The sequence below is a fragment of the Scyliorhinus canicula genome, chromosome 18, assembly GCF_902713615.1.
Source record: "Scyliorhinus canicula chromosome 18, sScyCan1.1, whole genome shotgun sequence".
Classification (NCBI taxonomy): domain Eukaryota; kingdom Metazoa; phylum Chordata; class Chondrichthyes; order Carcharhiniformes; family Scyliorhinidae; genus Scyliorhinus; species Scyliorhinus canicula.
In genome coordinates, this window is record NC_052163.1 from 85,902,843 (window position 1) to 85,930,547 (window position 27,705).

General features: G+C 47.4%; 1 protein-coding gene across 2 annotated transcripts in view; it reads left to right on the top strand.

The window, feature by feature from the left end:
- The window catches only part of kdm4b (lysine (K)-specific demethylase 4B), a 740,412-nt gene that overhangs the window by 599,618 nt on the left and 113,089 nt on the right, over nt 1–27,705 (top strand). For both annotated transcript variants that reach the window (XM_038777903.1, XM_038777902.1), the window contains one exon: nt 3,809–3,987. In XM_038777903.1, the coding sequence (XP_038633831.1) occupies nt 3,809–3,987 (179 nt within the window). The remainder of the gene's footprint in view (nt 1–3,808; nt 3,988–27,705) is intronic.

Consider the following 27,705-nt stretch of genomic DNA (forward strand, 5'->3'; position numbering starts at 1 on the left):
TGCAGTCAGCTCAGCTGGATCCTGTCTTCATCTATATTCCTAAGAGAGTGTGGCTAATGTTCATAGTTTTATGCTTTCCCTTTCTAACCAAGCCCCTCTCATCTGCACCCGATCACCCCTCTTGTTCAGCACATAAGTTGTTTAAACCACCCCCTCACTCTCTGTCTCTCTTTCTCTTCCTTTCGTGATCCCATGAATCTTTCTCCCTTGTTCTTGCAGCATTTCTCTCGCAATCATCCCCCTGCCTGCACCCGCCCAGGCCCAACTAGCACTCGTTGGGGCGGGTGGGGGGGGGGGGGGGGGGGGGGGGGGGGCAGGCTGGCTCATCTGGCCCTCGCCGCCCACCTGGTCCACGCCGCCCCCTCGGGCCCCTCTGGCGTTCGCCTTCCCACCAGGCCCTCGCCCCCACCTCGGGCCCACCTGGCCCTCGCCCTCTACACTTGGCCCTCGTTCCCTCTGGCCCAACCGGCCTCCACCATCCCCCTCCAGGCCCAACTCGCCCTTGGCCCCTGGCCCTTGCCAGCCTACCTGGCCCTCACCTACCCCGGCCCACCCGGCTCTCACCCCACCTGGCCCTCGCTCCCCCTCGGACCTGGCCCTCGCTCCGCCTCGGCCCACCTGGCCCTCGCTCCCCCTCGGCCCACCTGGCCCTCGCCGTCCACCTGGCCCTCGCTCCCCCTCGGCCCACCTGGCCCTCGCCGTCCACCTGGCCCTCGCTTCCCCCTCGGCCCACCTGGCCCTCGCTCCCCCTCGGCCCACCTGGCCCTCGCTCCCCCTCGGCCCACCTGGCCCTTGCTCCCCCTCGGCACACCTGGCCTCGCTCCCCCTCGGCCCACCTAGCCCTCGCTCACCCTCGGCCCACCTGGCCTTTGCACCCCCTTGCTCCACCTAGCTCTCGCTCCCCCTCGGCCCACCTGGCCTTCGCTCCCCTTTGCTCCACCTGGCTCTTGCTCCCCCTCGGCCCACCTGGCCCTCGCCGTCCACCTGGCCCTCGCTCCCCCTCGGCCCACCTGGCCCTCGCCGTCCACCTGGCCCTCGCTTCCCCCTCGGCCCACCTGGCCCTCGCTCCCCCTCGGCCCACCTGGCCCTCGCTCCCCCTCGGCCCACCTGGCCCTTGCTCCCCCTCGGCACACCTGGCCTCGCTCCCCCTCGGCCCACCTAGCCCTCGCTCACCCTCGGCCCACCTGGCCTTTGCACCCCCTTGCTCCACCTAGCTCTCGCTCCCCCTCGGCCCACCTGGCCTTCGCTCCCCTTTGCTCCACCTGGCTCTTGCTCCCCCTCGGCCCACCTGGCCCTCATGCCCCTGGCCCTCGTGCCCCCGCCAGTCCACCTGACTCTCGACCTCACCCCACCCTGGGCCCTCGGCCCCCTGGCCCTCGGCCGGCTGGCGTCGCGCCCCCCCTTCTCCCCTCACCACCACCGCCCTGCGCCACCACGCCCTTGAGCTTGAGTCTCTTGCGCGACCTGACCTCTTAACCAACTGGACCATGGTTGGCACTACAGATGACGATGATGCAGCAGCATGCAACGCTGTCTTTTCTTCTCTAGCATCTTTCCAAGCTTACCCTCTGCCTGCCCCCTCCCCTCTTGTGCGTGCCCTGTCCGTTGTGCATGAGTCTCTGGAACGACTTGAACTTACAACCAGCTGAGCCAGGGCTGGCACTAAAGTTGATGATGAGATAGTCGCTTGAAGCACTGTTCTTATGCCTGTGGCATCTTTTTAAACCCGGACCAGATAGATGGATGCGGTTTTTGTTTTGTGAGCATTGAGGGCATGATGTGAAATGACTTTAGCGGCACTTCATGGCACAAACCTGACTGCAATTCAACATCAGTTCTCTCACTTTTTAAAAAATATGTTTTTACTTGGGTTGCAAACCTTACATCCCAAGACAGGACCAACACACATATTTACAAAGATATCCAGCCACTGTGGACCAGGCAGTAATTTAGTTCTTGCTTTTTAGGCTGGTGCACTCGAGGGGGATTTTTTCTAAAATAGCAAACATGAAGTCCATTAGTTGGTTGGTAGATTCTTGAAGTATTTTCAAAGCTGATGCACAGACAGTTATTTCTAAACCTTTCTAACTATCGATATTTATTTAATTCTTAAGGAATTTTGGGAGGCTTGAGTTATTTATGTCAGTAAATCCTTTCTTTGTTGCTACGTCTAAGGTATCTGCATCTGAAGTGCTGTGACCTGCACGGCTATGGGCCAGATGCTGTAAACTGGGATTAAAGGAGCAGTTAGTATCTTTTTCCTCTTCTTTAGCCACACAGACACGGTGGGCTGAATGGCCTCTTTCTTCACTATAGCTCATTTGATGGTTCTAATCCAAGTTCTTCAGTGTGATACAACCATGCTCAATCTTTTGCTTGTTGAACAGTGAGCTGAGATTCAACCCTTCTCAGTCCCATCAGTGAAACCATCTGCCTCCATAATATTACCTGTGACATCCCATTTCACCTCTACCAGTCCTGAAACCAGCGCCCACACCTTTGACAAATGTGGGCTCAACATCTTCCCATCATTTCCCACTTGTACCACAGATAAAGCTCAACTCATCCAGAAATCTGACCCATATATACTGTCCATACAAAATCCTGCTTATCTGTTCCCTCAGTTTTCATCGTCCTCCATCTTACTTTCCCAACCAGTGCAAGAGTTTCTTTGTCCTCCGTCTCATTTGCTGCCTCACTCGTCCTATTTCTTTAATCTTCTCCAGCCCTACATCTCTACTCGAACATGCTTACTTCTGACTGGTCGACTGTATATTTCTTCTTCCTCTGTCGCACTGTCAGCAACGTCAATCTTCTTGCCTCTGTTCTGAAATCTTCCCAAAATCCCACTACCATGTTGCAACCCTCTTTTTATTCATTCGCCTCATTTACCAATATCCAATCTCTCCAGGTCCTGACTAACTCTTACATTTTATCCTGCTCCAGTCCAACCTCTACTTTCTGAAACTCTTCAGGGTTTTAGACATTAGGTTGTTGATGCTGTAAGAAAACAATAATGTGAATCAAAATGATGATTGATGATCAAGATGATTAACATGTGTATGTTGGGGGAGGGTGAAAATAAAGGAGAGGCAAGGTGGTTCCTTGCAAGGGGAGAAAGAGGAATAGGAGGTCCAGGTACTGACTGCATATTTGGAACAGTTAGTGTGTGATGGAGATGATCATTTAACAATCTCAGAGAAAGAGGTAAAGAATAAATAGATGCTGAGTTATTTAGATGTGGTATTGTAATTTGATTGTTGCCTAGCAGAACTTGAAGGTTCGCTAACATTTTGCTACTGGATTGACATTGTATTTGAACCCTGTTTCTAACGTGGGCTAACTTGGTGCTGACGTTCATGAGAAAGTTGGAAAATATTTACTACTCCAATAATTACTTGGAACAAAAAGCCAAAGTGTATTTTTCGATGTTATCTACTTACAAGCTAAGTTTTGCTGTTTGTGCACATGGGCAAGGTTTCACATGATCTAGCGAGGGTAAAAGAAATCCAGAACACCTTTTAATTTTTACAATATTTCCTGTTCTACGTGTACAGTAATCACCTGGGGAGCTGACATTTGCTTTGATTTTGAGTTATATATAAAGCACAGTTATATATATCACTGTGTTCTATTATGCATTATATCCTGCATTATGCATTACATGTTCTTTGCATTACAGCCTCAGTGACTCAGGATGTTGACGAATGACCATTATCATTTTGGAAACTAGATGCTAGTAGTGATTTATGAAAGCTGGTGTGGTTGGCATATTAATGCTAAATTTGCTGCACCTTTCTCCTCCTAGAAATGCTTGTTTTCTCCGATGAGGAAGATCAGACTGAACTAGAGGCCTGGAAGACGCCACTCACTCACCTTTGGCAAAGTCGGTCATACAACTTCCTTGCTGAAAGGAGGTTTAATGCATCCGCTGCTCTAACTGAGCCCTACTGTGCAATCTGTACGCTCTTCTATCCCTACTACCAGGTAAAGAAATTCCTCTCCTCCTGTTGCTGGCAAAATACACTGTGCTGATCTGAACCCTGTTTGCTTGGTGATTACTCATGTTTTATTATCTGATACAAGTTGTAACATCTTACTCAAACAAAGAAGTACCTTACCAGTTAGCATATTTGCCTTACACACCAAACCCCTAGCAAATGATGATTGCCTTAATACTGACATGCAGCCCCAAAACATGATGTAGGCTGGACCTGGGGAGTTTTGCAGCTCCTATCTCTCTCTGTCCAATTCATTGGAGAAGGTGTCCATCCATGCTTTAAAATGGAACAAATGCTCTAGTAGAAAAAAAATCAGTTATTTTACATTCAGTGCCAACAGAGAGAAGTTTATCGCCTTTGTGATTATCCACGTTGTACATGCTGCTCCATCAAAATGGCTCTCCTTGGTTCCCTTTGAATAGTTGCCTACGGAGAAATGGGATTTTGGCACAAAATAAAAGAGTAAAGATGAAATGTTGCGCTGTCTTATTAAGTTTCCCTTTGAAAGATAACACTTGCACAGTGACACAAAAAGCATTTATTCACTCAATAAAATTGACATTTCGAAATGCTGTTCCAAAAATTGATGTTAAATTATGCAAATTTAAAATCTGTTTAAAATTAGGGTTTAAAATTAACTTAATGTGAGATGAATAAAAAGCAGCCATGTGGAAATCATCCTGGTTATTGGCCAGAAGGTATTTGTGCAGCTCAGTGATGTAGATGTGCAGAAACTTGATTAGAGAAATGCATTGCATCGAAGAGATTGTGTTTTAATTGTTGTAATTAACCAATTATCCACATCTGTGGAAACTGTCTATGTTTTATAAAGATTGGCACCAAGGGCTTGTCGCTGCATGGGCAAAACAAAGACCATGGAGTGAGATGGGATGTGATTCAGCTTCACAGGCAGCAAGCAGTAACTCTTAACATGAATCTTGTATATAACAAGCAAGATGATTTGATTCACTACTGATCTTCATTTGTTATTCTCCTGACACGCAAAATGTGAGAAGCATAGTATTTTGGGCTCAGTAGTTTCAGGAACAATTGAACAAGACAATATCAGCTCATATTGATCAGACAATGGTTTCCGCACAGCAAAGAAGTTGACAGTTCTGGATGGTGCAACAATATTTTTAGCAAGAGCGATGGAAATAGAATTGGCATTGAAGCAGGAGAGCAGATGGGGATAGAGAGCAGATAGAGATTAATAAAGGAGGTCAGAATGTGTGAAATGCGCTGTGCACAAGAAAATCCTGCAAGGGAAAGACAAATCAGTAGGACATAATTAAAAACCCTGTACCCAAATGCACATGATATTCGGAATAAGATCAATTAGCTGACTGCACAAATAGAGACAAATGGGTATGATTTGGGGGGAATTACTGAAACATGGTTGCAGGGGGACCGGGACTGAGAGTTAAATGTCCAAAGGTACTCAGTGTTCCGAAAGGATAGATGGGATGGAACAGGTGATGGGGAGTTACTTTATTGGTTAAAGGTGGCATCAAGCCTGTATTAAGAAATGATATTGGCCAAAATGTTGAAACAATTTGGGTTGAAATAAAAAACAAGCGAAAAGACTCCTTGGTAAGGAGTAATCTACATGCCCCCAAGCAATGCTTCCAAAGTGGGGCATAGTATAAACCAAGAAATAATGAGAGCTTGTGAGAAGTGCACAACAGTAATCATGGGTGATTTAAAAATGCATATTGACTGGATTAATCAAATTGGCAAGGGTAGCCTCAAGGGAGATTTCATAGAGTGTATGAGGGATTGTTTCTTAGAGCAATATGTTATGGAGCCAAACAGGCAGCAAGCTATTTTAGATTTAGTATTTTGTAATGAAGAAAGGTTGATAAATAATCTTGTCGTTAAGGATCCTCTTGAAAGGAATGATCACAGTATGCCAGAATTTCAAATGTTGGTTATGCGAGAGAAGACAGAGTGCTATACTAGAGTTTTAGCGTTGGGCAGAGGTAATTATACAGGGCTGAGGAAAGAGTTGGCCCAAGTAGACTGGGCATAAATAATTGAGGGTAGGACAGTTGAGGAACAATGGCAGGTGTTCAGGGGGTATTAAATGCCTCTCAATTAAAGTATATTCCCGAGAGGAAGAGGAATTGTAAAGGGGAGAAAAATGTTCCATGGTTAGTCAAGGAAGTCAAAGGGGACATAATGACAAACACTAGGGGATACCATACTGCCAAAGCTAATGGTAAGCTGGAACATTGGGAGAACTTTAAGGTTCAGCAAAATGCTACTAAAAATAAAATCAAAAGAGCAATGATGAACTATAAAAGGAAACTAGCAGAAAACATAAACACTGATGCCAAAAGTGCCATAACTATATAAAGAGGAAGTGAATAGCTGAAGTAAATGTTAGCCCTTTAGAGGACAATACTGATGAGGTAATGATGGGGAACACAATATTTTGTCTCTGTCTTCACAGTAGAAGATAATAGAAAATGTCCAAAAAATGCAGAGGAACTTAGTGCAATAACCATCACTAGGGAGAAGGTATTGAATAAACTAATGGGCTTAAAGACAAACAATTCTCTGGGACCTGATGGCCTGCACCCTAGAGTATTAAAAGAAGTGGCAGCAGATAGTGGATGCATTGGTTATGACATTTCACGGTTCTTTGGAGTCTGGAAAGCTCCCAGTGGATTGGAAACACACTAATGTGATGCCCCTATTGAAAATGGGAGAGCATGAAAAAGGGAAATAGACCGGTTAGCTTGACGTCTGTGGCGGAGATATTGCTGGAATCAGTCATTGAGCCGGAGATGACTGAACATTTGGAAAAACAAAGCTCAATCCACCATTGTCAGCATGTTTTTATGAAGAGTAAGTCATGTTTGACAAACTTGCGTGAGTTCTGTGAGGATGTAACCAGCAAGGTGGATAATGGGGAACCTGTGAATGTGCTATATTTAGACACCCAGAAGGCATTTGACAAGATGGTGCATAAAAGACTGATCCAGAAGGTGAGCTCGTAGGGGATTGGGGGTAGAGTACTATTGGATTGAGGATTTGCTGACTGACAGAAAGCAGGGGGTCAAGATAAATAGGTCCTTCCCTGGCTGGCGAGCTGTAACTAGTGGGATGCCGTAGGGGTCAGTCCTCGGACTTCAACTGTTCATGTATATAATATGAGATGAGGGTGGTGAATTTGAGGAACTCACTGCCCCATAGTGCAGTGGAATCTGAATCATTAAAAGGTTACAAGAAGGATATAGATATATTTCTGATTTTAAAAACGGGTTAAAGGGATATGGGGAATAAGCAGGGAGGTGGATTTGAGAGCAGGAAGAGATCAACCATAATCTGGTTCGATGGCGGAGCAGGCTCGGACGGTTGAATTGTCGTCTTCTGCTCTTAATTCCTAATTTCCTATGGAACGGTAGAGCTGCTGAAGGAGTGGTGACTGAGGAATTGTTACACTTTAGCCAATTAGAATTTAGGGAGATATGTGTTTTGTTTACATTGGTGTTTGGGACGTAGACAATATAAGTTCCATGGATGCCATCCGCTGGTCAATAATGGTGATTGAAGAGATCATCAAGATTACTTTTATGCACAGACAACAAGTATTCTTAGTGGAAATATAATTATCTAACGCTAAATACAGAAGAGCACTTGAACGACAAAACGTCAATTCCCATTTAACACAAGACCACTCTGTGATGTTGTTGATATTTGAAGATGACAGACTAGTCACTGGAACTATTGAACTGCAAATTGAGTAGAAGCAATCAGCCTCCTTCACTTGCTCTGATGTTTTTCCTCAGAACAATTTTGTAAAACATAATTTTCAGAACCTTGAAAGTCTCTTCAGACCCTTTCTTGAGAGTAGGTAAGGACACCAAGATAAAAGACCTATTTAAGCTGCTGAAGAAAATTGGCTGCCTACAGAAGCTGTTCTGTGTGATCTTTTTCCATGACAACATGATGGGTAAGGTCCAGCTATGACAGGGAAACACTGAAGTCCATCAGTATCAGGAAGTTATCGTCCCACCATTGACAATGTGCCACTTGAGGTTGTTGAAAGCTTCACATAATCTAAGCCCAACAATCACCAACAATCTATCACTTGATGCTGAAATAAACAAACACGTCGCAAAAGCTGCAGCTGTCCGAGCTGAGTAAGAGTGTGTTGAACAACAGAAATTTGGCCAGTTGGATAACGAACTGGCTAACTGATAGAAGTCAGAGAGTGGTGGTGGAAGGCAAATATTCAGTCTGGAGCCCAGTTACCAGTGGCGTACCGCAGGGATCAGTTCTGGGCCCTCTGCTGTTTGTGATTTTCATTAATGACTTGGATGAGGGAGTTGAAGGGTGGGTCAGTAAATTTCCAGACGATACGAAGATTGGTGGTGTTGTGGATAGTGAGGAGGACTGTTGTCGGCTGCAAAGAGACATAGGATGCAGAGCTAGGATGAGAAGTGGCAGATGGAGTTTAACCCTGAAAAGTGTGAGGTTGTCCATTTTGGAAGGACAAATATGAATGCGGAATACAGGGTTAACGGTAGGGTTCTTGGCAATGTGGAGGAGCAGAGAGATCTTGGGGTCTATGTTCATAGATCTTTGAAAGTTGCCACTCAAGTGGATAGAGCTGTGAAGAAGGCCTATGGTGTGCTAGCATTCATTAGCAGATAGAACATAGAACACTACAGCGCAGTACGGGCCCTTCGGCCCTCGATGTTGCGCCGACCTGTGAAACCATCTGAAGCCTATCTTGGATTGAATTTAAGAGCCGTGAGGTGATGATGCAGCTGTACAAAACCTTGGTACGGCCACATTTGGAGTACTGTGTGCAGTTCTGGTCGCCTCATTTTAGGAAGGATGTGGAAGCTTTGGAAAAGGTGCAAAGGAGATTTACCAGGATGTTGCCTGGAATGGAGAGTAGGTCTTACGAAGAAAGGTTGAGTGTGCTAGGCCTTTTCTCATTAGAACGGAGAAGGATGAGGGGCGACTTGATAGAGGTTTATAAGATGATCAGGGGACTAGATAGAGTGGACAGTCAGAGACTTTTTCCCCGGGTGGAACAAACCATTACAAGGGGACATAAATTTAAGGTGGAAGAGATAGGGGGGATGTCAGAGGTAAGTTCTTTACCCAGAGAGTAGTGGGGGCATGGAATGCACTGCCTGTGGAAGTAGTTGAGTCGGAAACATTAGGAACCTTCAAGCGGCTATTGGATAGGTACATGGATTACGGTAGAATGATGGGGTGTAGATTAAGTTTGACACAACATTGTGGACCGAAGGGCCTGTTCCGTGCTGTATTTTTCTATGTTCTTACATAAACTTGACTGAGAACACAGTCCACCAAGCCTGTATCTTGCATCTACTTTAATGTGTTGAGGCCTGGGCAACAAATGCTCTGCAGGAGAAAAGGTTGGATAGATTCCACCATTGTTGTTTCAGGTATAACTTCCATCATCTCTTGACAGGACAAAGTCACCAATTCAGAGATCTTCCCATTGACATAAACATGCCTGTCATACACATGCTTGACACACACATGTTTGACCACTGGTTAGATGGGGTTACGTGGATAGGGCGGGGGAGCAGGCAAGGGTGGGTTGCTCCTTTAGAGATTCGATGCATATGATGGGCTGAATGGCCTCCTTCTGCACTGTAGGTATTCTATGATTCAAATGGCAGACAGAGGAGCAAGGAGTTGGATAAAGAAGATGAACAATGGAAGGCAGAGGGAAGAATGAAGTGAGGGAAACTGGACCCCGACAAGCCTGCATGGAAAGTTCACAAAAAAAGTCAGAAAATGGGAGAATTGTGTCCATTGATACTGACAAGTGTGAGTCAGGTGCTCATGGCTCTGACCTCCAGAAGAGTATTGGAAGAGATGAACAGAAACAAAAAGCTCAGTTGACTGAGAAGAGGGCTCGGAGAAAACAGAGAGAATCATGCACCTACTCAACTCACTGTTTCCTCTGCAGCAAATATGGCAAAGACTGTCAGAGAGCGGCTCCTGAGCCACATCCGGTGATGATTAACACAGTTGACCACCACGGTGCAAACCATCATCTAACAGGACAGAGGGTTGCTGCAATACCAGCGGTGCTAAGATAAAATCAAATTGGAGGAATGTGACCGTTTTGTAATCAGAAAATGAGATTTTAGAAGTATTTGTCATGATTTATTTTTGGGTGGCAGGGGAACATTTTTCCACTTCTGTTACTGAGAGTCAGCAACACACATCTGAGTCAGATATAATGTCATTAGATTCAGAGTAAAGTTCTGTATTTACTGCTTTACCAGCGCACCCCTAATCTCATGATGCCACCCCATACTGCACCAATTTGTGACTTTATAGTTCCATCACTTGCAATCCTCGCAGTGTGCCTGAATAAGATTGCCAGCTTAGTGCTAACGTCTGATAAATTGCAGGCAGGTTTTTTGGTCTGGTTGTGGGCTTAATGGCAATAAGTTGAGACTGCACAAACTCATTTTTACTTAATGTCAGTTTTCACAATTGAGAGGGTGAGTGTGCGGAGTGCAAGAAGAAACCTTTCCTTCAATTGGCTGCGGATTCTTACAGCTTAAAGCTCAAGTGCACAGAGGGATGATAAATATGGAATTCTGTCACCGTTGTCGATCATAAGCTGAGAAATATACTTTAAAAAAGCTGATATTTGCTTGAAAAAGAATATTAAAGATTATGAGGAATGAAGGATTAAACTGTGGCTCTTGGTGAAAAACACAAAGATTTGATGGACTGAACTGTTTGTTTTTGAGCTTCAACAACTTACAGAAGTTGAATCAGTGGATTTGTATTGGACGATGGTTCCGTGCCTTTGCATATTTCTTTCTTCCAATGGTTTCCTCTGTTCTCTTAAAAATAGGTACTGGATGTTCAGTTCCTTGGTAGCTGCCTCACCCAATTGGTCCTCTCGAGCAAATGCCAGCAGCTATACTCGCCTCCCATCCATGTGAATCACACTTTCCATCAAGAATCACTGGATTGTAATCAGGAGTAGGAAACCTGATTTTTTTTTTTCAACCTACTTCACGTGAGGAGCCGAGGTCAATTGTCACAGCCCCAATGCTAGTTTAGATTAACTAACTCAATTTCGATATGGACCAGGAAAGGCACCTTCAAATCACTACATCACGTAGAAATGCATTTACCCACTGAGCCATGAAGTGTATTTTTTATCAAAGTTTCCACAATTTCTGGGTGGAAAGGTTAGACTGTTCTACTGCTGCCTTTCAGGTATAAAACCACCAATGATGGTAATTTAACTAAAACATACTGCTCAGTGATTACATTCAAGTGTAAGTCGGTAGTGATTTCTATATAAGTATGCAGCAGCCCAGCACAGGAGTTATCGTGTGGGTCCTCTCGAGTAACTTTTCATGTATTACCTTTGGAAAAACAGCAGAGTGATAAAACAGGAGTAACTATTCCACCCCTCGAACTGTTCTGCCATTCCGTTAGATCACGGCTGACTTGCACCTCAAATCTACTCGCCTGCCTTTGCTCCATTTCCTTAGATACCCTTACCTAACACCAAATCTATTGATCGTACTGTACTGATGGATTGGATAATACCCAAGAATGGATAACAGCTTATGAAGGACATGACCATGTTTACTATTTTGCTGGTCTAACACTGGTTTGCCTGCAGCAGTGAATTCACAATGGCAAACATAAAGGACTTTGTCTCATCAAATTCTTGGCACATTTCAAAGCAAGCGACAAACTGTATCTGCCTATACTATATACCGTGAATTAGATTTAGCACCTGAAAGATTTTGGGGGATTTAATCTAACTTTGTGACTTCTAGCATTAAGCATTTGAAATACAATTTTTAAAATTAGTTGGGATGTATTACCACAGACTATGGTGTATAAGTTGATCCAGCATGTAAGGCGACCTATGTTTATACCCAAAATGCACGATTAGGTCTATACTTGGGGGTATAAGTATATCCCCTGTGTTTCAGCAAATAAATGCATCTTCAGGGCTATACTTGTATTAAGATTTGACCTCAATAATTAGTTCAGAAATACATGTTTAGGGTTGCACTTGCCTTACAAGTCAGCACATGAGATCCAACAGGCGATACAAACTGTGTTGCCAAGAAGATGGGGAGGCCATGGCATCGTGGTATTGTCACTGGACTAGTAATCTCTGGAGACCTGGGTTCGAGTTCCACCACGGCAGATGGTGAAATTTGAATTCAATTTTTAAAAAAATCTGGAATTGGAAGTCTAATGAAGACCATGAAACCATTATTGATTGTCGTAAAAACCCATCTGATTTGCTCATGTCCTTTAGGGAAGGAGCCATCCTTACCTAGTCTGGCCTACATGTGACTCCAGATCCACAGCAATGTGGTTGACTCTTTAAAAAAAAAATGTGAGCCTTTGCCTGCAATGTAAGGTGACTGCAAATTGTTCCCATGAACAATAAAGATGCATGTGAGTTTAAGACACGCAGAGCAGATTGGCCATGACAACTGGAAGGGACTAAGTTTCTAGTCAACCTTTGTGCCGCGATCTATGGTAAATGCACTTTCTTTTCAGAATGTGCGAATATTCTATAATCCTAAAATTTCCATAGTCTAATCAATGCTTCCTATGTCATATTTAACATGGACCTTGGTTCTTGGTGGGAATAAATATGTGACGGGGTTTGGATCATATTTCTCTCTGATCCTTTAACACCTATTAAGCTGTATTTAATCTGTAACCAGATTTTACTGTTTGTTGATGGAAGCAATTTCAAAAGCAATTTTTTTATTGTGTAAGAATGAGCATTGTTCACATTGTTAATTACTCATGTGTTTCTGTATAGGTGGGGGTAAGTCACAGAGTCACAGAATCTCTACAGTGCAGAAGGAGGCCACTCGGTGCATCAAGTCTGTACTGACCATCTTAAAGAATACCCCACCCGGGCCCACCCCCTGCAATCCCATAACCCCACTTAACCTTTGCACATTAAGGTACAATTTAGCATGGCCAATCCACCTAACCTGAACGTCTTTGGGCTGAGGGAGGAAACCGGAGCACCTGGAGGAAACCCACGCAGACACAGGAGAAAGTGCAAACTCCACACAGACAAGTCACCCAAGGCCAGAATTGAACAGGGTCCCTGGCGCTGTGAGGCAGCAGTGCTAATCACTATGCCACGGTGCTGCCCGGGAGTGATGGAACCCTTGGTAGATTTTACTTTTCTCTTCAAAAAGTGTACATTTTTTTAAATTCTGGGAAAATTGAGTGTACAGTAGTAGAGTGAGTGGTTCCAGAACAGTGGTTCTCCTCGTGCTTCATGAAGTGTCCTTTATTTTTGCATCTGCCTCAACATGAAGCCAATTCGGGCAACTGGGAGGTCTGGATGCATCCCCACGCGTTTCCAGTAAGATTGCTGTGTGGGTGGTGAACAGCAATCAGTGGGCATTTGTAGTGCAGCCAAACATCACAGTTTCAGTAGTCAGTGGGTGCTAATTTAGAATTTTGGACTACGAAGCTTAAAAATGAAGACTTCACTACTCAGTCCTAGACAGCAGGCAGAACAGTTGCTTTGTTCAAAGAGGAAAGCATAATTTCTGTGGAGTAGTATTCTGTAAATCAAATAAAGAAAATCAACCAGCATCTTTTAATGAAGGTGGTGCCCTTTCACTTCTTCAAAAAACTAGAATTGGCAGGCTTGCCTAGTCTGGTGCTGGATATATGGGGATGCGAGATTATGGACCCCTTGGCGGATAAGTTTTACCTACTTAGCAACTCACCTGATTGTTGGAGAGAACAGATGTTGACGAGTGTGTCAGGAATTTTAAACACTGTAAAACTAGAAAGTTAAATAAAGGTGACTCTGCAAAGCTCAGCAGAAGAACACAACATTAACCAGCCGCCACCTGCAAACACATTGGGCGGGATTCTCAGTCCAGCGACCCTGGAATCGTGAAATATGAGTGGGCGGAGAATCACAACTGAGACAAAAATGGTAACAGTGCCCGACAGAATGCCGTGCTCTTGTGCCTCGACAGCGGCGTGAATGCATTCTATTCCACACATAAAGTAAATGCTATTGACATATTATTAACGGACCTGACCCGGAAATCTTGAGGGCTCCCGCGATGCTCCGCCTCCACAGGGAGGAATTACGGACGCAGAGTTTCACTTGTGGTTTTAAAAATCAGGAAACGGGCGCCGTGGCTGCTGAGGGAGAGAGACAGGAGGCAGGACATATTACCAGAGGCGGGCCGTGGGCTGCTGGCAGGGCTAATTGGATTGGGGGGGGGGGGGGGGGGTCGGGTCAGGGTGACCCCCTCAATCCCCCCCCGGGACCATACAGACTGCTGCAGCCTGCAAGGCAGCCATTTTGGTGCACACCCCAGTAACCGCCCACCATGGCCCGTTGCACAAGAGTGACACCACCCCAGCACTCCACTCTCACTTCACACCACTAACACTGCCCCCACCCCCCACCAACTCACACACGCAACCAGGCGCCACCCACCGGTGGATCATCTCGCAACCACCCAGGGGGAAAAGCCCATAGGCACTCCTACAGGAGGGCATAGATGGGGGCCACAGAACATACCACCGGCATGGGTAGAGCCAGCCACCAGTACCCCTGCCAGTATGGATGGTGGCTGCCAGTGGGCACCAGTGCCAGGGGTGCGGTGCAGATGGCAGAATGCCAGGGTGAACAGCTGGTGGTGGTGGGTACATGCAGGGGCTGCAGTGCAGGCCGGGGCCATTGTGTAGCCGGTTAAATCTGGTTGGGCTCCATGCTAACATGTCTGATTTTCACCCCCATGCTGACGATTGATTTTGGAATTTCAACTAGGAATGGTAGCCTTCATCCTAGCCACCGCAGCCCTGAGGGATGCACTGAAGCTGTATGAGAACACGCTGTTTGGGGAGAATTCTGCAGGGGCAGACACTGCCCCAGAACAACAGAAGCCAGCCGATGAGGATGCAGAGCCAGCCGGCAACAGGCCACAGGGGAGTTGGGAAGGAGGCACAGCATCAGGCTGTGGTGATCATAGATCTGAGTAGATGCAATACAACTGAGCAAGCACTATAGGGAGCACGGGAGAGCTATATATACACAGGGACAGGAAGTGACGACACACTTCACGGAAGGCAGAACTCGTAGCAGGACACAGACACACAAGCAGGCAGCATTTGAGGTAGCCGTAAGTTAAGCTCTGAAGAGAGAACGAATTCACAATAAAGCATCTTCTCCACATTTGAGACTACGAGCTTTATTAAGACACGAGGAACAACACATGGTACCAAGAGTGGCTTCAGACGCTTACTACAGGACTAACTCAGCTGCAGATACAGAAAGAACAAAATGGCATGGAAATCTCCTACCGGACATTCGACTTGGGAAGACATCGCTAATTCGAGGATGCGGCATGGATACCCACCTCAGCTGGACACGACTGGCAATGTAAGAAATGTATGGAAAATGTTTAAACAATGGTTCGATTTATATATCATAGCTAATGATGTAGCAGCAGCCTCAGACAAAATTAAAATAGCAATGCTCATCGCAGGACATGAAGCTAGGAAAGTATACAATGGATTTAAATACTCAAAAGATGAAGACAGCAACAGCTTACAAACAATACTAAACAAATTTGAAGAGTACTGTAAGAAATTTGAACAGCACGGTATGCTCAGAGGCCAAACTGCACAGAGACTGAGTGATGCAAAACTCTACAAAAAGAAAGGGTTCAGTCAAGAAATCGCGAGTGAAAAGTACAGATTAAAAAGAAATAACTTGAATTTTTCACAAAGCCAAAATGCTGAAATCCAGTCATGATCGAAAGGAAAAGGTAACTTACAACTTTCAGAAAGAAAAAACGCTGAAATCCGCGATAAAATGGCGTCCGACCACATTTTACAGTCTCGGGCAGACAAAGAACTACAAACTGCATCTGCGCATGCGTGGGGAACGGAAGCCGCGCATGTGCAGTTACAATCACCCGTTTTGCGTTCTGCGCATGCGCAGCCTAAAAAAGTTTGCGTTGATCGTTATGCGCATGCGCAGTCTCAAAATGTTTCGGTCACGGATCGTTATGCGCATGCGCATTGGACACAAAACTGCACAGTGAAGGAAGGCCGAATTGCGCGTGCGCAATTGATTCCTACGCATGACGTCATGACGTCTGAACATCCGGACCACGCCTACTTAAAAGGGAAATGCCCGAAAATTGAAAACAAAATACTTAAAGCGGTAAAACCAAATTTTCTTGCCTCAGAACACAGAAAAACGCCTGAACTTAAATCAGCAGTTGAAAATAACTCTCACAACACCCTGGAAAAAGCAGTCTGCACCACCCAAAGTGAAGAGAACAAAAAGAATTCCGATACAACAAAAGATGATTTGTTTTTCGAAGATTACTACTCAGACATGGCTGAGTTGTTCGGATATGCTGATCACAGCATCAGCGACACGGTCACAAAGCACGGTAGCCTTGTGGATAGCACAATTGCTTCACAGCTCCAGGGTCCCAGGTTCGATTCCCGGCTTGGGTCACTGTCTGTGCGGAGTTTGCACATCCTCCCTGTGTATGCGTGGGTTTCCTCCGGGTGCTCCGGTTTCCTCCCACAGTCCAAAGATGTGCAGGTTAGGTGGATTGGCCATGATAAATTGCCCTTAGTGTCCAAAATTGCCCTCAGTGTTGGGTGGGGTTGCTGGGTTATGGGGATAGGGTGGAGGTGTGGACCTCGGGTAGGGTGCTCTTTCCAAGAGTCGGTGCAGACTCGATGGGCCGAATGGCCTCCTGCACTGTAAATTCTGTGATAATCTATTCGCGGTAGATGAATCCAACCAAGATGATTTGATTTTCGAAGAATACTACTCAGACATGGCTGAGTTATTCGGATATGCTGATCACAGCATCAGCGACACGGTCGCAAAGCTCAACAAAAATCTACTCGTGGTAGATGAATCCAACACCATGGTGCCATGACAGATCGTCGATACATTGGATGACAGCAATACCCAAGACGAAGACGACGCCACACAGAAAGCACAGAAAGACTCCACAGAGCGAGCGATGACAGGCTCCACAGTGCGAGTGATGAAAGACTCCAAAAGGGAAGCAAGCAAACACTCCCTGGCGAACACCATGCATGAACAAGACCATGAAGGTCAACCCGCTGTATCTGAGCAACCGCAAGCAGACTATGAAAGTCTACCAAGCTCACATAAACAAGAAAAAGACAATGTACATCTACCCACTGCATGCGAAAACAGTTACAAGGTGATCACACTCGACATACAGGGGTCACAGCGAGACTGACAGTTCTCAGCTTGTCTGTACAGAAACACAGAGTCGTGCCACCCAAGAGTCCAGAGAGACCACGCCAAAAGAAACCATGCAGATCTTGACTCCAGAAGAGGAGCACCAAGAGTCCAGTGAGACAACATCAACAGAAACCATGAAGAGTTTGACTCCGGAAGAGGAGCACCAAGAGTCCAGAGAGACCGCGTCAAAGGAAATCGTGAAGAATTTGACTCCAGAAGAGGAGCACCAAGAAAGCAAAGACGACGAATCTAATCCACAACAAATGACTGATGTCACCAGCACCAATGCAACATCAGATCATTCTCACCATTCTCGAGACGAAACGTTCAATGACTCAAATTATCCACACGGGTCACTCATTGAGCATAACAAGAAAAACAAAAGTCAAAAGAAGCACAGCAGAAACGAGAACAACAACAGCAAGAACAAAAGCAACATGAAGCGCGACAAGAACAACAAAAACGCAAGAAGCACCGCAGAAACAAGAACAACAGCACCAACAAAAACTACAAGCACAATGACAAAAACTACAAGAAGAACAACAAAACCAACAAGAAGCATAACAAAGATAGCGACAACAACAAAGACAGAAACGACAAAAACAGCAACAAGAACGGCAACGAAAGCAAAGACAGGAACGACAGAAACAACAGCAATGAAACAACGACTTGTACAAAATGGTACAACTCTGCACATGAAGGACAATGCCACAGCACACTGCAAAACAATGACAAGACTACAAACATGCCATGGGATGACAACGAATCGCACAAACTCACATCTGCTCCAGAACAAGCAAGCACACCAGCTTTCAAGGCAGATGACATAAAAATCGATACCACAAGCACAGAAAAAAGTCCATGTCAGTCAACATCAGTGGTTCGACCATGCAAACACCTCGGGATGACGCATTGGTTACTTAAAATTACAAGAACACCGACAACATTCACCACGTCAACAACAACAAAAGAAAAAACTCAGTTCACAAATTCATCAAGTATGGACTCATAAATGTTTTTATTGAGTGGACTCATAAATATAAATTGGCTTTGTAAAATATGCAATAGCACCATCACTTGTATAGATACACATATCATAAGTAACTGTTTTGTACAATTTTCTTTAACGATGTACAGAAAATGTAAAGAAAAAAGGGGGGATGTGGTGATCGTAGATCTGAGTAGATGCAATACAACTGAGCAAGCACTAGATGGAGCACAGGAGTGCTATATATACACAGGGACAGGAAGTGACGACACACTTCACAGAAGGCAGAACTCGTAGCAGGACACAGACACACAAGCAGGCAGCATTTGAGGTAGCCGTAAGTTAAGCTCTGAAGAGAGAACGAATTCACAATAAAGCATCTTCTCCACATTTGAGACTACAAGCTTTATTAAGACACGAGGAACAACACACATGCCTCGTGTGTACCAGCAGCCCCTGTCATTCGAAGGCCTGTCGGGCTGGGCATGCCAGCGAAGAGTCTGGCTGAGCAAAGGGACCGTATAGCATACCTGCCAGATCATGGCACACATGGAACCATTGGGGTATGGGGTAGGACATCCACTCCCTGTGGTCATCAAGGTGACGGTTGCCCTGAACCTCTACACCATGGGATCCTTCCAGGCACTGAGTGGGAACCTATCTGGGATCTCGCAGACCTTGGTGCACAGATGCAACCGCGCCATCACGGAGGCTGCATATGCCCAGTCTGCATAATACATCAGCTTCAACATCGACCAAACCCACCAGGATGCCCAGGCAGCGGGGTTCACCGCCATCGCTGGGTTGCCCTAGGTCCACGGGGTGATCAACGGGATGCAAGTCCTGCTACGGTCAAGAACTGAAAGGGGTTCCATTCAATACATGCAATGTGCCAAGGGACGCGATCGAGCGGTGCATCGGCAACCTGAAGATGCCTCCCACATCGTGGTGGCCTGCTGGTCCTCCACAAGATTGTGCAGCAGAGGGGTGATATGCTGGAGGAGGGGAGTGTGCGTCATGCCTTGTCCGAGCAAGAGGATGGCCAGGGCAGGCATATGGGGCTGCACAACGTGTGCGCCAGTGACTTCCGGTTGCGGCTATGCGGAGCTAAGCCGCACGTTCGGCAGCTCCTGCCAGGAACGGACTTTTGGGCTCTTTTAAGGGCCTCCAGCGATACTTGCTCGACGGCTCCCGATGTGGGAAGGTGTCTGCAGCGGATCCCCAGTGGTCTATGGTCTTGACCTGGAGTGGGGCCAGCAGAATAGCGGTGGCAGCGCCTAAGAAAAAGCGGGGGAAGAGAATCAAGATGGAGGCCTCGAGGAATGGAGGCAGTGGGCGCAGGTGCAGCAGGAGACTCTCCAGCGCTGTTTTCAGGAGCTCAAAGTGGAGCTGCTAGACTCGCTGAAGGCGAATACGGACAAACTGCTGGCGACGCAGACAGCCCAGGGGGTGGAGATCCGGGAGCTCCGACAACAAGCCTCTGAAAGAGAGGATGAGGCCGCGGCCCTCGCGGTAAAGGTGGAGATGCACGAGGCGCTCCACAAGAAGTGGCAGGAGCGGTTCGAGGAGATGGAGAACCGGTCGAGGCACAATAATTTGCGGATCCTGGGCCTCACGGAGGGGCTGGAAGGGTCAGACCTGGGGGCCTATGTGGTCGTTTTGTTGAACTCGCTGATGGGAGCTGGGAACTTCCAGTGGCCCCTGGAGCTGGGGGGGGCCCACAGAATACTGGCCAGGAGGCCCAAACCAAATGAGCCGCCACGGGCGGTGCTGGTGCGGTTCCACCGGTTCGTTGACCGAGAGTGCATGATTAGGTGGGCCAAGAAGGAGCGGAGCAGCAAGTGGGAGAACACGGTAGTGCGGATCTACCAGGACTGGAGTGCGGAGGTGGCCAAGCGGAGGGCCGGGTACAACCGGACGAAGGCGGTGCTCCACAGAAAGAGTGTGAAGTTTGGCATGTTACAGCCGGCACGTCTGTGGGTCACCTACAAGGACCGGCACTTTTACTTTGAGTCCCGGAGGAGGCGTGGGCCTTTGTGCAGGCCGAGAAGTTGGACTTGGACTGAGGGTCGGGGGTTTGTAAATAACTGTGTTAACGTTTGGTGGGAAGGGTCTGTGTTTTATGCTGTTTCATGCTGTTTTAAGCTGGTTGTGTGTTGTTTCTAGGGTGGGTGGGGTGCTGTCTTTTTTTTTCCTTGATCGATAAATGGGACAAGGACCCTCCTGCAGTGTGGATCATATAGGCCGATCTCGTTGTTAAATGTGGTTGCCAAGCTGTTGGCGAAGATCTTGGCCACAAGGATAGAGGACTGTGTGCCGGGGGTCATTCATGAGGACCAGACGGGATTTGTGAAGGGAAAGCAGCTGAACACCAATATACGTAGGCTTCTGAATGTTATAATGATGCCGGCGGTAGAAGGGGAGGCGGAGATAGTGGTAGCATTAGATGCTGAGAAGGCCTTTGATAGGGTTGAGTGGGGGTACTTGTGGGAGGTGCTGGAAAGGTTTGGGTTCGGGGAGGGGTTTGTCAGTTGGGTGAGGCTGTTATATGAAGCCCCGATGGCGAGTGTAGCCACGAATAGGAGGAGATCGGAGTACTTTCGGTTGTACCGGGGGACGAGACAGGGGTGTTCCCTGTCCCCCTTGCTCTTTGCGTTGGCAATTGAGCCCCTGGCCATTGCATTGAGGGAGTCGAAGAATTGGAGGGGTCTGGTGCGGGGTGGGGAGGAGTACCGAGTGTCATTATACGCAGATGACTTGTTGCTATATGTGGCGGACCCAGTAGGGGGAATGCCGGAGGTGATGAAGATCCTTAGGGAATTTGGGGGATTTTCTGGGTACAAGCTCAACCTGGTTAAGAGTGAGCTGTTCATCGTGCACCCGGGGGATCAAGAGGAGGGGATTGGTAGGCTCCCACTGAAAAGGGCAGGGAGGAGCTTTCGGTACCTGGGAGTCCAGGTGGCTAGGAGCTGGGGGGCCCTTCACAAACTTAACCTCACTAGGCTGGTGGAGCAAATGGAGGAGGAGTTTAAAAGATGGGACATGTTGCCGCTGTCGCTGGCGGGCAGGGTACAGTCCGTCAAGATGACAGTGCTCCCGCGGTTTTTGTTCCTGTTCCAGTGCCTCCCCATCCTTATCCCGAAGGCCTTTTTTTAGGAGGGTCAGAGGAGTATTACGGGATTTGTATGGGCGCATGGAACTCCGAAGGTGATAAGAGTGTTTTTGGAGCGGGGCAGGTATAGGGGGCGGCTGCCGTTGCCCAACCTCTGTGGGTACTATTGGGCTGCCAACGCAGCGATGGTGCGTAAGTGGGTAATGGACGGGGCTGGGGCATCATGGAAGAGGATGGAGATGGCATCCTGCGTGGACACGAGCCTGGAGGCGCTGGTAACGGCGCCATTGCCGCTCCCTCCAATGAGGTATACCACAAGCCCGGTGGTGGCGGCTACCCTCAAAATTTGGGGGCAATGGTGACGGCATAGGGGGGAGGCTCAATGGAGTCCCCGATACGGGGGAACTATCGGTTTGTTCCAGGGAGCATCGATGGTGGGTTTCTTGGCTGGCATAGGGTAGGTATTAGGAGGTTAAGGGACCTGTTTGTGGATGGGAGGTTTGCGAGCCTGGGTGTGTTAGAGGGGAAGTTTGGGCTCCCCCCGGGGAACTTGTTTAGGTACATGCAGGTTAGGGCGTTTGCCAGGCGGCAGGTGGAGGGGTTCCCTCTGCTGCCCCCACGTGGGGTACGGGACAGGGTGCTGTCGGGGGTGTGTGTTGGAGGGGGGAGGATTTCGGACGTGTACCGCGTCATGCAGGAGGTGGATGCGGCTTCGATGGGGGAGCTGAAGGGTAAATGGGAAGAGGAGCTGGGTGAGGAGATTGAGGAGGGGACGTGGGCGGATGCCCTGGAGAGAGTGAATTCCTCCTCTTCCTGTGCGAGGCTTAGCCTCATACAGTTCAAGGTGCTGCACAGGGCCCACATGACCGGGATGAGGATGAGTAGGTTTTTCGGGGGCGAAGACAGGTGTGCTAGTTGCTCGGGGAGCTCAGCGAACCATGCCCATGTGTTCTGGGCATGCCCAGCGCTGGGGGAATTTTGGAAGGGGGTAGCAAGGATGGTGTCGAGGGTGGTGCGATCCAGGGTCAAGCCAGGCTGGGGACTCGCAATTTTTGGGGTTGCAGTGGAGCCGGGAGTGCAGGAGGCGAAAGAGGCCGGTGTCCTGGCCTTTGTGTCCCTAGTAGCCCGGCGGAGGATTCTTCTTCAGTGGAAGGATGCGAGGCCCCCAAGCGTGGAGGCCTGGATCAATGATATGGCGGGGTTCATCAAATTGGAGAAGGTGAAATTTGCCCTGAGGGGATCAGTACAGGGGTTCTTTTAGCGGTGGCAGCCTTTCCTTGACTTCCTGGCAGAACGGCCGGCAGCAGCAGCCTGGTGTGGGGGGGGGGGGGGGAGAAATGTGTATATGTGTTTATTGAATATGCCTGGTGCTTATCTATTTCTTCTTTTTGTAGTTACTGCAGGGGGGGGGGGGGGGGGGGGGGGTTGGTCTTGGTCTTGGGGGTTATTGTGTTATTTCTTTTTGTTGTTGTTCATACGGTTTACTTGCTGTTATTTTGTGTTATTGATGTTTTTGAAAATCTTAATAAAAATTATTTGAGAAAAAAACATGTGCGCCAGTGCCGATGCACACTAGACGCTCTGATCGCCTCCAGTTTTACCGACCAGGGGGCCTGGCCGACAGCAGGAACAACCATGGGGCACAGGGACTGGGCCACCTCCCTCTGGGACTGAGCCACGTCACTCAGTGACTGTGCCACCTCCCTCCATGACTGGCACAGGTCAGCCAGCATCGAGGCAATGCTGATGATGCCCTCAGCCATAACCCATTGTGACTGGGTCAAGTTCTGGAGCGCCGCTGCAATGTCAATGTGACCCTGGTACATAGCTGCCTCTGACAGGGCAGCCCTGTGTTGTATCTGTAAAACCTCAGATATTTTCGACCACTTACTCAAGGGTTTTACCTAGGTGTCTTTATTAACGAGAGGAACAGACCACAAACACAAGTGAAAATTCAACATATTTATTTACCACAATTAACCCTTAAATTCCCCACAAAATATAAAAGAGATACCCAAGATCAGTGTATAACCTGCAAAGATAGCTTAGTAGGGCTATGGATTTGATCACTGCATTCCTCTTGTCCATCTTCATTAAGGTGATTCTCGCTGGCAGTCTTGTCCTTCCTTCCATCCTTCCTGGTCTGGTCTGGTCTCTTCTCTGGTCTGGTCAAGGGCTCCTCCCGGAGTGGCTACTTTTATCTCCCTTGCTTCATGCCCTTTTCCCACTTCCTGTGGTCTTCTGCCAATGGGGTATCGAGAGGGCGTTTTAGTGATTGATGCCCGATGACAGGTCACCTTGGCCCGTCCCAGGTGTACATCTCTACCAAATAAGGTGACAGCAAGAACTCTGGTTACCCGAGAGTCTGACCTTGCCTGGACTTGCAGCAATAGATCGGTGCATATCAATCAGATCGATTATTTCTTGATGGCTGATTAACAGGACAGGTTGGACATGTCTTGGCAACCTGTCTGACCTTTAGTGTATTCGTACTTGATCAGTTCAAATTCCCATGAGGCTCTGCTGGAGTGACTGTGGCTTGTTTTAACGTGCCCAATTCCTGAATTTAAAATGGCCAATTTTAATCGGACCTAACAACTGACCTGTGCCTTGGCTACCGCCCGCACAAAGTGCCTCAGGCCTTCGGCATCCTGACCTGTCGTCGATACCTTCATCCCCAAAGTCTCCACCATGGACGCCACCCATGTGGTATTGGCCTGGGTGGCACACTTGTCGGCTTCACCTCCCCTCCAACTGCAGCTGTCAGGCCCACTACCCATTTCCGGGTTCCATGTGCGGTGTGCACCAGATAGTGCCCCAGGAGCCTCTTCACTAAAGTCTGAGGTGAGTGTCTCTGGGATGGTGGAGGGTGTTGGAGACAGCTGTGACGAAAAGTGTGTGTTGTCCCCGGACTGACTTTCCGGGGTGTCTTGAGCTGGCGTCTGGGGGCTTGCGTCACTATCTGTTGCCTCCTCGTCACTGGAATTAGCTGGGGTCAGGGGATACCAGAAGGGCCTGCCTTGACGCCAGGGAAACCTTCAAGACACGAGACATGATGCATAATTGGATCGCGTGTGGGGGTGGCGAGTGGGTGGTGGGGGTTGTGGTTCATGCCACGCATGCCATGAGAAACCGCAGCCTAGCGGAGTCTCACTTGGTTGCCCGATGCCAACCTCCGCCTCGGCAACTGCCCTCTCTCTGGGCCTACTGACCAGGTCCAGTGCCCACTGCTCTGTGACACTGAGGGGCTGCTGGTCTGGCAGCCCCCTCCGGTCTTCCCTCTCTCTCCGATTATGCGCCACCTTCTCCTAGGAGGGGGGGAGGGGGGGGGTAGACAGCGCACAGTATTCGGCAGTTGGATGCAGGCAGCATAGCGGGTGGGCATCTGTTGGCCTTTGTGGCCAGGGCCCTCGCCATTGCGGTCGGAATGGGTGCTGGCTTGTGGTGCAGGGTGGAGTGTGCACGCACTGCTGGCGGGTGGGGTTCGCTCGCTCTCCGGGGGTGGGGGGATGGTTACGGGTGTGTGGGGAAGGACGTTGGTGCCAGGGAACAGTGCTGGTTACTCACCCTGGTCGCCCTGAGGAGGTCGTGCAACACTTTACACTGCTGTCCGGTCCCCCCACCGCGCTCACAGCATCTGTCACCTGCCCCCAGGCCTGGTGTACAGCGGCGGGTAGCAGCCTCCATTCCACACCGGGGAACAGGGTGACCTGTCTCTCCTACACGGCATCCAATAAGATGTCGAGCTCTGCATCGCAAACCGGGGTGCTGCTCTTTTTGCTGCCATTTTGTTTTCAGGAACGTGTGTGCGCGGAGTGGAATGCTGATATGCGGCTGCAGCTTGTCAACCTCTCGAGTGGCAATCCAGATTCCATTGAATCGGACGCCGTTTTTCATTGGAAATGATGGGTGCTTGCCCATTAACAGATCATGCATTGCTCCGGGACTGGCTCCAATTTAGTAGTCATAGAAGTCCACTAATTCAGTCCCGCCGTCAACGCTCTGAAAAGGAGAATCCCACCCATTACCTTCAATACCAACCTGATTCACATCGCCTGTTACCAGGCATTTCAGAGAATTTCTGCAAAAGGTTGTTAATGCCTAACTTCTCAATCAGCAAGGTATGGCAAGTGAGCTTTGAAAACAACTTAATTTGTGAACGCTGAGGACTTTTGGTTTTATTTCATGATTTCTGTTGGTAGAGTGGGTTCTGAATTATCATTGGTTGTAGCAAAGGATTAACAATTAACCACTGTTTCTAAACCTTGGATACCTGGGGGGCAGTCGCTAGTGTTTGTGATTGGTTCAAATTCAATCACTTGGCTGCTGAAATACACCCAACAGAGAAGTACAGATTTTACCTTTAACCACAACAAATTTCAGACAAGGGTACCTACAGTTAGTTAGAGTTCCTCTTTCTGCAGTGTTGTGACCACAAGGTTGGATTCTGAGTCTCACAGAAAATGCTGGAAATACATAGTGGGTTTGCTGAAGGGTCTCCACACAAAAAGTTAAAACTCCCTTGTTTATTTTCAGATGCTGAGAAACCACTGTTAATTTATAACATTTACAGATTTTTTTCTTTTTATCTTTGCATTAGATTGTCTACAATCCAATTTTGTTTACAAATGACAGTATTGGGACTGATACACATAGTTAATCCTATTCACAACACTGAGTATCTCTTGTAATTAAGCTGTCCTTTTAGCAGTGCTTGTTTGAGTTTAATACGCGGGTGCCTCACTACCAGAATTCATATTTTAAACCACCAAACAGAATAATTCTTCATCACCTTTTTAATCTGCAGACATTCAAAAAAAATAGGAGAGTAAGTTTTTTAAAATGCAAGAACATAATTACATCAACAGGAGGAGTTACTGAGCCCAGTTGTGCGTTAGAGCTGAAGAAACATATCGAGTTGAAATCACCAAATAAAACACTCAAGTACCTTGTGTTAATGACTTTAGTGATAATTTAGTCTTATTTAATAGTTCCTCCAAGCTAGACTCCAGATGTCATGAGCCTTCAGAGCTCAAACAAAAGTGTTTTTTAAAAACTGGATATCAAAATTGACACTAATTTATTTTTAACTTTTAAATATTTCAGTGTACAGCCTACTGTTGACTTATTTACAAATAAACTGATGGTTTCCAGTGCTATTCCTGGTCTTGAAAATCCATGTTGCTGCACTTATACACAGTGTGGGAGACCTTGGTATGTGAAGGAACAGTGACAAATTTCAGTGAAGCAAATAATTTTTGCCATTGTAAACAACAAATTCATCTCCAACCTCCATATGCTAGACTATGTGGTGTTCTTTATGTTGCTTATTTCAGGATGGTTGGTGCAGTGTTCACAAAGACCAAAAATAGCTTTAACTTGATTTTATTTACACTACTAAACTGGGATTCGACACTTAATCCTTAAGAATACACAATCGATCAATAACATCTAACTACACTCCTCTACTACTAATCTCACTACTGGTATACACTATAATCTAACCTTACTCACATTATCTGCTCTTATGGCCTTCTCCAGCAATCTCCTGCATACACTCCTCCCCTAAGGTCCAGCAGCACTGCCTTATATAGTTGCATCTCTAGCTCACTCTAGTGGCTTCTCTCGACACTACATTAACCCTGGCAATGCTGATAGTTATGAGAATACCATAGACTATTGTCCTTGAACCTGTTGTTAACTCTTGCAAACACCACCTTCATCCAGGTTCTGTTACAGTGTCCATCTCTACCTCTTCCTCAGCCTGTCTGTTACTGCTGAAACTTTACCTTTGGCACTTTAGACTCACTTAGTTTATTGTTGTCCTGGTTGGTCTCCCATCCACCCCTTCTAACCCAGCTGATCTAAAACTCTGCTCCCCAATATGTCCACTGCACCAAATTCAGTTTGCTCTTCACTGACCCGCCTTTGCTCTTGGGTCCCCTAGTATCTCATGTAATATTCAAATTATTGTGTTTAAGATATCCTCCTCCCTCACCATGGCCTTGACCCTTGCTATCTCATGTCCTCCAGTGTTCTTGTTCATATGACCCCTAAAGTTCCTCTTGTTCACGCCATATGCACATAACTCCCAGCCTTTGCCCTACCACGGTGCAAGATTTCAATTGATTATGCCCCACACTCTAGAATTTACAATCAAAAGCCTATCTTCTCTCCACCTCCCTGTCCTAAGATCTTCCTTGAAATCCACCTTCAAACATTTGATCATCTTGCCTAATTGCTCCATCTTTGGCGAGGCACCCAGCTTCTTCCATGTGTCACTGCAAAGTGCCTA